The 13,470-nt window shown below is 51.2% G+C and overlaps 2 protein-coding genes across 2 annotated transcripts in view; one reads left to right on the forward strand and one right to left on the reverse strand.

Annotated features, from left to right (window-relative positions):
- The window catches only part of TSPAN18 (tetraspanin 18), a 104,317-nt gene extending 103,165 nt beyond the window's left edge, over positions 1-1,152 (forward strand). Inside the window, exon 12 of the transcript XR_002440732.1 lies at positions 1-1,152. The gene's annotated coding sequence lies outside the window, so the exon portion shown is untranslated.
- TP53I11 (tumor protein p53 inducible protein 11) overlaps positions 1,143-13,470 on the reverse strand; it is an 18,611-nt gene continuing 6,283 nt past the window's right edge. Inside the window, exons 2-7 of the mRNA XM_021403571.1 lie at positions 8,034-8,548; positions 6,921-6,979; positions 6,374-6,422; positions 5,848-5,944; positions 5,280-5,381; positions 1,143-4,330 (exon numbers count right to left, since the gene is read on the reverse strand). Coding sequence (XP_021259246.1) covers positions 4,197-4,330; positions 5,280-5,381; positions 5,848-5,944; positions 6,374-6,422; positions 6,921-6,979; positions 8,034-8,162 — 570 coding nt within the window. The 5' untranslated portion in view covers positions 8,163-8,548 and the 3' untranslated portion in view covers positions 1,143-4,196. The remainder of the gene's footprint in view (positions 4,331-5,279; positions 5,382-5,847; positions 5,945-6,373; positions 6,423-6,920; positions 6,980-8,033; positions 8,549-13,470) is intronic.

The following is a 13,470-nucleotide window of genomic DNA, read 5'->3' on the forward strand; positions in this document are numbered from 1 at the left end:
GGAATGGGGCACTGCGCTGGAGCCAAACTCAAACAGAGGGAAGGAAGCGTAACTGTTCTACCTCTGCTTCTGGAGCTGGTGTCAGTGGCTGTTCTGGTAGAGCCACTCACAGGGGAGGAACGACCCCATGTGCAGAGATGGCAATTTGGATAGAGGTGAGCAAGACAAACAGACATACTTCTGAAGACTGAGGTAGGATTGCTGCAGGCTTATTTCTCTTCGGCTTTCCCAATTCCATACTGTTTTCTTTGGTTTTAGCTCACATTCCCTCTCTCCCCTACTACTTGTCCCTGTACCGTCAAAAGACCCTTTATTCTACTGTTCTGGTCTTTGCGCAGTTGTTTCCCCTCTCTTACCTTCTCTGGTCCCCCACCGCTCTTTTCTGGATTAAGACTTAACTCTCTGCATCTGTGCTGCTGGGAGCACAGCTTGACATCACCGCAAAGGCCAGGCTGCACGTTTAAATGAGAAACGGAGAGAGCTGTAGAGATATGGGCAAGTCTGAGAGTACCTGTGGAAGTAGGCAACAGGCAGAAGGAATTGAGCCCAGGGGCAGTTAATGAACAAACTCCTGTCGTATGGCAAAGCATGTAAATTTGTTGTTTTTGTCCAGTGGTAATGTGGCCACCCCCTCTGTTGTACAGTAGTTTTTCTCTTTTCAGAGCAGTAGGCAGGAGAAGCAGCTGTATTTTTGTATTTGTTTTTAGCAGCTCTGGTGAATCTGGGGGATCAGGGGCTCAGACTGGAGTCGCCGCTGGCTGCAGAGCAGAGGGGGCTGTGGCTGCCTGGCTGCAGTGCAGGGAGCACAGCCCATGCACCTTCAGGGGGAGTAGTGGAGAGCAGCCCCACGTCCCTGCCCCCGGCTATTTAATGCTCAAATGACCGTCGCAAATGCCTGGGAAAAGGGCTGCGTGTGAAATAATGATGTTGGAAATCTATTTTAAAAAAAAAAAACAAACCTGTAAATGTTCTTTTTATTAGTGGAGCTAATTTATCCCGTATTCCCTACTGTAATGCTTTTTTATATTGAAAGGAATTTTTTTTGGTAATATAAACCAGAACACAAGGCTGAAGCACTCTCTGCACGGTTTTTGTGTGCATTTCTTAAAAAAAAAAAAGTAAAAAATAAAAGAAAGATATTGTGACAGTGAAGTGAAACAGCTTTAATTTTCACTATTTGCTTGGTGTTGAGTACAGTCACTTTCTTACCAAAGGAAAAAGAATAAAGTCAGTTACAGCAGCCAAAATGAGGTATAAACTCAAGTGTCCCATTCTCCCCTTCCCCCCCCAAGTAAAAACCCTTGACCAGAAAGAATTGGCCAGCTTAGGACAGACAGACAGACAGCCTCTCTTTTGTCACCAGCTCCAGTTTGCCAGATGGTGGTTAGGCGTAAATAAGGCGATGCAGAGAGTTCCATAAATGTAAGCTTTCTTCACCCTCAACAGCGAGGGCTCAAGGAATGCAAGAGTTTGGGTCTCCTCCAGGGAACAGGGTCAGTCCTGCCTGTGCCTGCTTAGAGCACAGCCCTTGGGGAGCATGGCCTGCAGCCCCGCCCGGCGCTACACACATGCAAGCAGGTGAATTGCAAACTGGCCCTTGGGAAGCTTTACTCACGCTTTAACAGATAAGGAAACAGGCCAATGGAGATCTTCTCTCAGCACATCAGCAGCAGAACCTGAAGTGATGCCTCAGGCTTTTGATCCCAAGTTATGTACTCAGCTGCCACCTGCAGCCATGATCCCAGCACTGCTATCCTCAGGGACGCAGTACAGAAGCTTCAGCATTCCCTTCCCTTTTTCTCTCTGGTCATATCACTGAAGACAAACAACCACAGTTGGTTTCTGGCAGCACTGCGGATACACATCAAATGGCAAAACCAGAAGTGGCTCACTGCTCTAAGTCTTGCAGAGACAGCAGGGAACTAAAGAGGAATCTGACCTCACCTGGTGTAAAGCTCCACTGGAAAGCTTTCATGGCGCCCCATCTACTTTAACCATCAAGAAGTCTTAAGAAAGCTGCTCTCGCATACATAGTGCACTGACTCATTTCTCTAACCTGCTAGTTGGCATTTCCAGGTATCCTGATCAGGCAGCCAGCCACAGCCCCAAAGTCACAGCGCAACTAAGGTCCTCGGTCCTGCTGCCAAAGTGAAGGGCAGAGGACAGCATTAAGAAGGCTCTCCATCTCCTCTTCTTGAAGATTGCTCTTGGTTTGGTCAGTTTTACCTGTTTTTCCTAGAACCACTATTTCCCACCCCCTAAACCCAACAATCAGTCTGTGTATACATTCATGTGACCCCCAAAACACAAAGATTCACGCTTCACTTGCCTATACCAACAACTGCAGCTGCAGTGCAGCACTGGGCTGCGTGCACTGTGCTGCCCATGCATCCAGTGTGCAGGATGGGAGCAGCAGCCATGGCTGCCGCCTTCCAGCTCTCCCACCAGCTTTGTGCTGCCCTCAGGGCTCCATGTGATCATTTCCTGCCTCACAGGGAGATGGCCTCCCTCTCAGAGCCCAACTCTTCCACCTGAACAGGAAGGCTACTCGTAAATAGAAATTTTAGTTGCTCACTGTCCTACTTTGGATGCGATGAGAGCAGCTTGGCAGGGTGGGAAGCTCCAGCATCCAGCCTGCTGCTGGATGTTGCCTCTGCCTGGGATTAATTTATAGAAAAAAGTTGCAGTTGCAATGTTTCCTGGTTCAGCTGCTCCCAGTGTTCTTACCTGACACACGCTTTGCATGGCCAAGAGGTGCAACACACACAGTGTCCCAACATTTAGGCAGCTGCTTCTAAACGCCAACAACACAAACACACCATACAGTAACTACCCACTAGCTTCTAACTCTATGAAGGTACCAGCCAGCAAACAGCTATAGCTCCCCATCTCACCAGTTGTCTGAGGTCTGTTGGTCACACAAGCACTGTTTGTGTAGGCATCCTTCTACTGGGACTTTGGGATGTCAGCTCAGTTCCAGGGCTTGCTTTGATACTGCCAGCAGTAGCCCAGGAGCAAGTCCATATCCTGTACACAGCCCTTCTGGCTTCAGTCCCACAGAGAACAGTACTGCAGCCTCCAGCTGTGGACAGGGATAATCTGCAAGGAAAGCACTAGGCAGTTGGGCAGCCGATGTTAAGCCCAGGACATGTTGGAGAAACTGGCCAGTGAACGCTATAGCACATTCAGTCCTTCCCTGATTGATCTAAAGACAATAATGCCTTCATGTGCCTCTCCACCCGTGCTGTTCTTCATTACCAGTTGAACAGTATCCTAAGCACCTCCACGGGACAAGCTTTGGTCTGACAAGCTCGCTGCTCTCACAACGGGCTCCAGTCCCCACTTAACTAAAGCCTCATCCCCTCTGCCTCACAGCCACCACTACCAAAACTACTGCAAAGCTGCAGCTGTAGGAAGTGTTCTGGGATGGAGACAAGATGCCAGCCTAGGAACGTCATGAAACATCCCAAGCAAAGGGATGTCTGTGCTCAACAGGCTTTTTCCAGAAGCTTCCTTCACTTCTCACCTGGCATAGTTCAAGCTCTGCCACTGTTCCCTGTGCTCTTCCCTACACAGGGAACAAGCAAGGAGTTTCTTTCACTGCCTCTCCTGGAAAGCTTTGCAAGCACCCAGTGCAAAAACAAAACCAGAGCTGGCACTTCCAGCAGCAAGGAAAGAACAGCTGTCTGCAAACTCAGCAGCACTGACCCCCAACCAGTTCCCAGCCAGGCAAGCAGTCAGCTCCTGCTAACAGGGACACGGGCCAGGCACACGAGGATGCATGCCAAGAGGCACGTGCAAGACTCACCAAGAGGAGCAGCCAAGTCCTTCACTGGACAGGGATTTGGTTTCTTGTTTTGTGCTTTGTTTAAGGGTTTCAGAGCCTATGATCCTATCGGCCAGTTCTCCAGGAACCTGGCTCCTTTCCCTGAGTCCCTTAGGCCTCCCTGTGCCCACCTCATGCTCTTCACTTGCTGCCTGCAGAGGGGCTGCTGGGGTGCCTGCAGGATGCTGCTCTCCCCGCAAATCACCTGGCAATGCCACCAGCACCGGGTTACATACCGATTCATGCCGGTAAGTGGAAAAGAAGGAAATCACTTTGTAACAAAAAGGGACTAACAAAAGAAAAGTTATAATGCAAAATTACCGACACAAACCCCACCCTCCCACCCTTCCCATGACAAAAAGCCCAGGAATTAGACTTTCTTGGGACGGCGTCCAACTTGGTAATAATAATAGATGCTGATGAGGACAAAGAAGACTCGGCTGACCAGGAGAAGCACAGCACCCGTGGCCATTCGGCTACTCTCGACCAGGGAGACCGTGGTAACTGGAAGAGAAGGAGGGAAATGAGACAGAGATCAGTAGTGGAAAACAAACCCAGTGGCACATCACTGCTTTCTGCTGCCCTCTAACGTAGCTTCTTGGAGAGACTTGCTGAGCCTTGGGAATGCAAAAGCTTTCCAGCCTCACATGCACAGCACACCTGCAACACAAGCTCTTAGGCAGATTGATTTCGCAGCCTTAACATTAGCTACAGGTACACAGAGCTCCCATTTATACGGGCTCTTCTCTAAAGGCAGCTCTGTACCCAGGCAACTAGCCAGTCTGACACCAGGACTCAAGTGTTAACTGTGGCTTGTATTCCTAAGCTTGCTTTGTGGTTCGACCCTTCGGTGCTGATAAATATTTGTCAAGCGTAGAAGCACCTGTAAGATATGCATGATCCACTGCCCATGTTTCCTGAGCATCTCTTTTGTGTTACTAACACAAGCTACTTTATAACGCAGATAGCAACCTGCCAATACACATAATACAAAAACCCGTCAGTATTAAATACAGATATGCCCCCAAAAAACAAACTGAGCTATGACCCTCTGTTTTGGTAAGACTGGAACTCCCTCTCCTTTAATGTAGGTTACCACAGCCTCCTCTGGTGAGCCCCAACATCTCAGCAGCCCTTCCAGGAGGTGACACGTGCTGGCTACGAAGGCCAGGATGTTCTAGAGTGCCAAATGGATGAACTGGCATCTTTCCTTCACCTGGGCACCCTCCAGTGAGCAGCCCGAGTCAGAGGCTACCCCCATGGGGAAGGAAAAGGGAGAGCAGCTGGCAGGGAGTGTTTCCAGGGGCAGGTAATCTCTGCCTTTTCTGGCAGATCAAAGGAGCCCTCTGGCTGGACTCAGCACAGGGACAGTTGGGCATGGGGTGTGAGGCACAATCTCTCCTTCCCCCCTCTCCCACCCCCCCCCCTTCCTCCCCCAGGCTTAGCTGCTCACCCAGGAACTGCACAGCGAAGTAGCACGCCTCTGTCAGCAGGGTCCAGCGGATGATGACTTTCTCAGCTGTGTATAGGGCATTCCACATGATGAGCGAGATGCCTGCCAAGCAACAGCACAGCTGCTCCAAGGGCCGGGGATCACTGGGACCGGGCAGCCCACCCGCCTGCTCCAGGTGAAGCATTTCAGCCCCCCGGGGGTGGCTCCAGGGGAAGCAGCACTGCCAGCAGCTGCACTCCCCTTTCCCACTGTGTCAGCTGCACTTCCAGCCGTCCCCACGAGATGCTGCTGCAGCCTGCAGGAAGGAGGCAGCCACCAGCCCACCTGTGCAAGGGCTTCCCAGCCCTGCCGCCTGCCTTCTGTCCTAGCCACTCCCACAAGCACTCCTTGCCAGCACCCAGCTGCCAGTTGCCAGCCTCTAAAAGGAGGCTGGGTGGATGCCCAGCAGCTGCATCGCCTAGCAGTGCAGCTCAGGAGCATGGCAGTCACAGGATGCCATCCCCCGCCCTTGTTCCCCTCCTGCCCTCTCACCCTATCACACCACACCCAGCACTGGCATGGCACTCACTGAGAAGGGCTCCTCCATAGAGCCGGATGGGAGTCTTGCTGCTCACCGACTCCTCGTTGAAGATGGTATCGTAGAGCTGATCAGGGAAAGCCAGGGCCTGGAGGAGGCATGGGAGAGACTCAGCAGCACCTTCCCAGCACCATCAGAACGTGCTATCTCAGGCAGGGGAAAGTGGTGCTCTGACATCGAGTCTTGATGTGATCAGAGCCCTTGGGCAGGAAACTGGAAATTACGGAGGTGTGAGAAATATCAGCGTGTCAGCTACTCGCTCTAAGGCCAGTCTCTACGAGCGAGGCTGTCGTGCAGAATGCGGTTTATGAACCTGCTAATGAAAACAGATTCTGGAAATGTGAACAAACCACCAAGGGCACCGCTGGCAAAACCCACTGCAGCTACAGCAAAGGCAAAGGCCTCTCAGGAGAAAGCAGTGGCGGCTGCTGAAGGCAGAGGAAGGAGAATAAAGGGCTGAGGAGCCACACTGTGGCATCTAGGAGCTGGTGGTACCTAGGCTGCTGCCCTCACTTACCATGATGGCCACCCCAGAAAACATGACGGCGGAAACCAGCTGCCAGACCCTGCATGGAAAACAGAGGACCTACAGTGAGCAAAAAGGCAAATCCATCTCGCCTGCTTCGCAACACCTTCCTGGCTGTCTGCATGGTTATTAGCCTTCAATCTCCATCCTCACGCAGCTGAGGCAGCCACAGGTCTTCTGCACAAGAATGTGCTCCCCCCCACACACACTACAAGCTCATCTCACAAGCCAGGGAGAGCTGAAATCCCCCCCACACACATAGAGGAAGGAATGGACCCTGCAAAGAGGACAGGAAGCTCCTCTGGCCCTGTACAGCCCCCACAGTTCCCAGCACCTGCCAAGAGACCAGAGCTCAGGTCCTTCAAGCTGTTTAGAGGGGAAGAAAGCAGGACCAGCTGGGCTCTGTGGCCCTGAGAAACCCCTGCAGAAAGCAGGGAAGCTATATAGCAGCAGAGATGGTGTTGGGGACAGGGCTGGCAGGAAAAGTGTGGGCAGGTACTCCCTGATGGGCCAGCTCCGAGGTGTCCCTATGTCTTACCTGAGCCCCAAGGGTTCCCGGACAGCAAACTTGATTTCATTTCCCAGGACTTGGCTAATCTGGAATTCAAAGAAAAGGCACAGGGTGACTGAGCAAACCCTCCCCCCACCTTTAGGCAGAATTTATCATCCCAGGGGACACACCTCAATCCCAGGTGGGAGTTTATCTTCAAGAGGTCTGATAGGAGGACAAGAAAAAGGAATTTCTCTGCAATCCCTTAGTCCCAAAACCTGCTGAAGACTGACTTGATTTTCATCATGGTCTGCAGCCTTCACTGCTCCCTCACCAGGATCAGTAGGGCTGGGCCAATGTTAACTCTTGTTTCCCATTGCCTATGTAAGTAGGGACCTGCCTCCTCCCACACTCAGCCTGTGATCCTCACTGACCAACCAGCACAGCTGTGGAGGCAGAACTGCTTGGGAGTTTCCCATAGAAAGGAGATGCAGGATGGTTTGCAGGAGGGCAGGAGCCGGGCGGTGCTCAAGAGGGCACTTGGGACAGGGCTCTTGAGAAATGAGGCCTTGCTCTCCAGCTCTGGTATTCTGCTGAAACAGATTGTGCACATCCATTTGCAATTTGGACCTCTTCAGAGAGGCGCCACTGTGTCTCTTGAATCACTGCTCCAATTTGCAGGGCACAGGTACCAGTATGTGATGAGCAGTGTAATTGGCTATGCTTTGCTCCACTGGCTCTGAGCTGGATAATGGGTGTCTGGACAATAAAATTCCACCAATGGATTAAAACAACTTAGAGGCAGAGGTCGCTGCATTACTGTGAAAAGTGGTTTCAGGCAGCTTTTGTGCAGCCACCAGACCGCACTGCCTGGCCCTGCTAAAGGGCAGCAACAGTCTTGTCATGGCAGCCCTTACAGGGCAGAGCTGGCAGCCCTGGTTTTGCTGCAGAGGCTGCAGAAGACAGGTGTTGGGGAAAATAAAGCAACAAATGGGTTTTATCCATGTGCTGTGGTTGCCCAGTGGACAGCATTTCACAGATTTACTGGCCACCTTCCTGCAGCCGTGGCCTTGTCACTGCAGGGGACAGCTTGGAGCATCCCAAGGTGGGAGCAGGGACATCTCCCTGCACTGATGGTGACCCCGACCCAGTGCCCCTCACCTTGGAGCGATGGACCTCGCCATCATCATCCTCGCCACCGACCCCCAGGATCTTGCGTGTCTTCAGCCTGCTCACTAGGTCAGTCTGGCTGTGCTTCTTCATCAGCGGCGGGGGCTGCTTGGCCGCCATGGTGGCGTGAGGGCCGCAGGCCTCCGATCCGCTGGTGGGAGAGCTGAGGGGAGAGGCCTGAGCCACACTGACTGGGAGTGCTGTGGGGCTGGGCCCCACACTTAAGGGGCAGCCTGGGTGCAATTCTTCTGCTGGCCTGGCCACAGAGGGAAGGCCACCGCCTCCAACCCACGGGGCTCACAGCTGCGAGGCCGCAGGAAGTGTCTTCACATGAAATCTCACAGGGTTCAGAAAATAAAAACTAAAAAAACATGAAAAATCCTCCTGCTAGGCCAGCAGATGGCTCCTCATCGCCCTGGTGCTGAGGCAGGGAGCTGTGGGCTGCCCATGCTGGCTGTGAGGAAGTTGTCCAGGTCTGCGAGAAGGACACCAGCTGTCACTACATCCTGCCAGAGAGGAAATAAAAATAAAGAATCAGCAGTGTGGCCAGAGAAGTACCAAAAGGGCTGCCCTGCCCAGCCAGCCTCTGCCATCAGCCCTGCCAAATGGGCAGCAGAGCTGTGTGAGCATGAGCACCGTACTGCCACCCATAATGTGCCCTGTGTGCGTGCCTATGCACGGAGCACAGCCTTGAGCTTCACCAGTACATGCTGTGAGTTGTTTGGACCCAAGCAACTTTAATGATGGAAAAGACCACTAAGATCATCTAGTCCACCCACCAACCCATCACCACCATGCCCAAGAAGCCACACTCCAGCCTGTTCCAGCGAGGCAGTGTCCGTGGCCCATTGGGAACATGGTACCTCTTTGCTGCTTCCGACACTAGGGCAATTAGCTGTTGTTAAATACTTCCCAGATGAGACGAACTGAAGTCATTAAACGATGCTCTGCTTTTTGTCTCTTTCTCTTCACCATGCATCACACCCTTCAGTTCCATCTCAGGCAAAAAGCCATGCAGATCTCAGATATTTGTTTGCTTTTCCCCCCAGACGCTGCAGCCCAGTGTTGTGCCAGAACACATCAGCCCTACGGCTGTAAGAATCCAGAGGCAAGATCCTCTGTGAGGACACGTTGCTTCCTGGGAAACAAATATGACAGCAAACAGAGCACAAATACTGGCTAGGAAAAGAACAAGGTGGAGACAACTGACAGAAGCTGAGGTAGAAAAGACAGCTTCTGAGTAAGTGCAGAGGTGTCAAGAAAAATCGCTCTACATCATCATCATCCAGACCTAAAACCCAGGAAACTCAGTTCATTAAGTCTTTCCTCCCAGTTTGTCTTCCTTTCATCTTAACTCAGCTGAACACAAGAATGTATTTCCATTTGCCATTTCACCCCCCCAAGAGAGCCATAGAAAGGTCCCCCCACAGGCACCAGACACAGCTTGGCTGGTCCCAGCAAGCACAGGGCTCAAGCACAGGAAATCCCTCACTCTAGCGGCACTTTCTCCATGTCTGTCCCTGGAGGACAGAATTTATGCTCATGTCTGAAGAGTTCACGAGTCTTCAGGGAGTCATGAAATGAGAGGTGTCAGTATTGTTGGCATCGTGCATACAAGCATTCTCCCGCTGCCTCACAAAGGATTTGCCTCTCAGGAAAACTTCTCCGGTGCTGTTCACTAGAGCAGAGTCACTTCTGCAGGCCCCCAGAGCACACTGACATAACTCTCCGTGATGCAAATCTAAGAGAACTTGCTGGGACAATGCAAAGGCTGAATTCAGTGCTCCAGTATTTAACAAGACCTCTTCAGCAGTCCCCAGGCAAGATGTTTTTCAGCGAGCCAGTTCAGCTACTCAGGGCTTTGCGGGTGCTTCTTTTCAACCGGTGGGATTCTTTCTGGTCTTGTTACACTGACTAACTAAGCCCAGGCTCCCAAAAAGTCATTGCTACACACATCCAGACACAGCAGCCAGGGTCTGGAAACACTTCAGAACTGAGAAACAGAAGGAAACTGCAAGCTGCGCACCCACTCCCACACTGCAGCATAAAGGAAGAAGATCAAAAAGTGGCTGCTGGTAGAGCAGTCTGGCGGATGCACAGTGCCCCGGGTGTGCCATGCTACCAGCCATCAGGAGAGCTCCGCAGCCCCAGAGAGGTGCTGGGCACCTGCAGCTGCAGGGCTGGAGGCTCTCCCTCCCCTCACACTTTGGTGGGGAGCAAAGAGGAAGAAAAAAGACATCTTCAGATGAAGAGAATCCCAAGGGCATGACGTAAAGGAAGGCGGTGGGGGTTAAAGGGAGGACTCGCAGGCTAAGAGAGATAAATGGCTCTGGGATTACATGGGATGGCTTGCAATTCTGACCACAGGCAAACAGATCAAAATTTGGCTTCAGTAGTTGTGTTGCCAGTTGCCTTCAGGGCGTGAGTTGGTGGAAACGATGATGTCAATAAATTAGCACTGCTCTCCCACTAAGAATTTCCACTAATTTGTGGCAAACCAGTGGCCAAGAGCCGGGACAGCATAAGCTAGCTAAAAATGCCGCTAAAATAATCACTGAAGGCCATTCTGATACATAAAACCAGGCTCCAGCTGCGCTAAGCACAGCTGTGGCACAGCCCTGCAGCCAATCCCACGTCTCATTATCCCCATCTTCCAGGGAAGGAGCCAGTCTAATGAATACCGAATATTAATGAATAATGAGCTAATGAATGCATTAGTACTAATTCAGTGACATTCAGATAGAAGATGCTGAGGATTTGAAAAATGTTATACTTACATTAATGTATCCTGACACACTGAGAGTTTAGAGGATGTTTTCTATTAGCATGTGCATTTTCAGAAGGGAACTTCCACCTCCTCCTGCCTTGGTTCTCTCCTCAATCCTCTTTTCCAGCATCGCAGTGGCTGAGCGGATCAATCACCACACACAGGAAATTCCTATGCACCCCCCAGTGAGGGGCAGCGTCTAGTGCAGATGAAAGAGGGCTTCTTTTCCTCCAGCAGCCCTTTTCTTCACAGGCTCCAGCCACACGTATGATGTTTCAGCAGCCAGAGCTGCTAGTTTCAGAGCTCCTAAGTCAGTACATCAGAGGCAAAACAAGGTTTTGAGCCCACTGTGATTTGTTGGTGCCACACAGTGAACCAGGAAGGTGCTGTGCTCGCTCAGCAGATAGCAGGTCAGACCACTCATACAAGAGCAACACCAGTCAGAACGGCAAAGATAGCTGTCTGGTGGAAATTAATACGTGGAACGTTTTTCTTTCCTTTTCTTTTCCAAGAGACTCATTACCAAAGTATGTAGGTGTCTCACAACCCTGCCTCCCTACGGCCCTACAGCCTAGGGACAGATAATATCCCTGCTCTGGAAACACCAGGAGATTAAGGATGGCATCCCACAGAGGTACTCATCACCTTTGCTCTTGCAAACATTTGACTGTTGACTCATTAAGTGAGATCTAAGACACTCCCTCGCAGACACAAAGGCACAGCATGTTCAGGGATATCCGTGATGGAGCAGACACCTGAGCCAGAGCTCCCCCTGGACAAGGTAATGACTGAGGCACAGCCATCTCCATGTCGTGTTTCTGCGGCTGCAAGCCAGCCCCTTCCTAGAGTTCTACCCAAAGCTGGAATTTGAAATGATTAAGACCTCTCTGCCATCGGCCAGATGAGCCAGAGCATCACTCTCCCCACTTCCCAGTGGATTTCCTCCATGCCAGCTGCAGCACATGGCTTTGCACATTCCGAGCTACCAGCAGATCCTAAAACAATAACAAGATCAGTCATGTTTTCTGCTGGGAGGAATACACAGCAACCCTTGCCCAGACTGAAGGGTATAGATCACTAGCCTAGCAAAAAGAAACACCCAAACAGTTTCTGCAAGTCAGGAAGCCTCAGAGACCTGGGTCAGACCTGATCTAGCTGAAAATAACAGGATGCCCAGGCAGTAAAGCAACTAGAACTCAACTGCCAGAGCAGTGTGATGGGACTGCTGCTCCTGCCCAGCCTGGCACCGTCCATACAACCAAGCAAAGAGGATGCTTCAGATTTCTCACCTGGAACAAGCCAGGCACACGGGACCCCCATCCCCAAGAGCACCATGAACCAGGGCTGAGCTGTTGCATCGGGGGGTGTGCCCCAGCTCCTTCATTGCCCACAGGCTTCCAATTTCCTCTTGCAGAGCGAACAGGAAAGTCTCTTTCCGTGTCACAGGAAGTGTTATACAGCAATCCAAAGCTGCCAAGGGCTCAGTTTCCCCAGCAGAAAATAAAAAGGCTCTGTTAGCTTCTCAAGAAGGAGCAATAATTCAATCCAGCAACCACAGCCCTGCTGGTCCGCTAATTACCACCTGCAGCAACATGCCAACGGTGAGCCTGAGCAGCAGGCTCCACCTCAGGCAAGAAATGCTACTCTGCAGCCAACAGCAGCACACACAGCAAGTCCGTGGATCCAGAACACACAGGCAGGAACCCTGTACACCCACAGCCACTATCACGGGTGGCACCCATATGTGCTGAGGACACAGATGACTCGGACATCATTAGCTGACAACCCCAAGGATTTGAGTTCCCCGGGGCACACAGGAGCCAGGAGGATGAAGGAGGAGATGAAATGCATCAGGAACGGGTGCTGTTTTTCTTTAAGGGAATGGAAAGAGAAGAATTCCTCTTTGATTTCCCAGCTGTCTCAGACAGGTGTTTGCGGAGACAGTCCCAGCAGCTCAGTGGGCCATCTGTCCTGCAGATGAGTTCTACAGGGAAGCATTAGAAGGAAAAATAAAACCTTTATGCATACACAGGTGAAAAAAAAAAAAAAAGGAAGAGAAAAACCAACCCCCCAGAAAACACATACTGAGCTGGGCTGCTGGAAAAGCAAAGCTTTCAAATGCTTCAAAGAAACAGGATAATAAAGGTCTGTTGTAGAGAAAATCTGTATGTATGTTATCTCCTCTGTCTCACACCTGAGGAATGAGAGAGGCTCTAAGAAACCCCACAGAGAATAACCCTGGGGGCAGGGAGAAGCCCAGATATACACTGCCTTACCCATGGCAGAGCCAAGGACACAGACTGCAGGATGCTGACATGGGGCTGCTTGCACTTCCACCACCAACCTCAAACCTCAGATTTTCTCTCCACCATGCCCACAAACTCTCAATTTCCTTTCACAAACTCTCCACGAAGCCGATGCCCCTTGCTCCTAATCATCATCTAGCTCTGCCCCTATCCAGAACTCAAAAGGAAATAATACAAAAATTGCATTTGGGAAGGCTCAGCTCCCTCAGCCACAAGGGAGCACAAAGTCCCTTTGCATTTCATCATCGAGACTGTAATTTCAAAGCCACTCTTGATGGCTTCTCCCCCAAAAGATGAACTATATCTCCAGCAACACTATTCCTACATCTGCAGTCCAGTAAGTTACCCCACACAA

This window comes from Numida meleagris, chromosome 6 (genome assembly GCF_002078875.1).
Source record: "Numida meleagris isolate 19003 breed g44 Domestic line chromosome 6, NumMel1.0, whole genome shotgun sequence".
In the NCBI taxonomy this organism is placed as follows: domain Eukaryota; kingdom Metazoa; phylum Chordata; class Aves; order Galliformes; family Numididae; genus Numida; species Numida meleagris.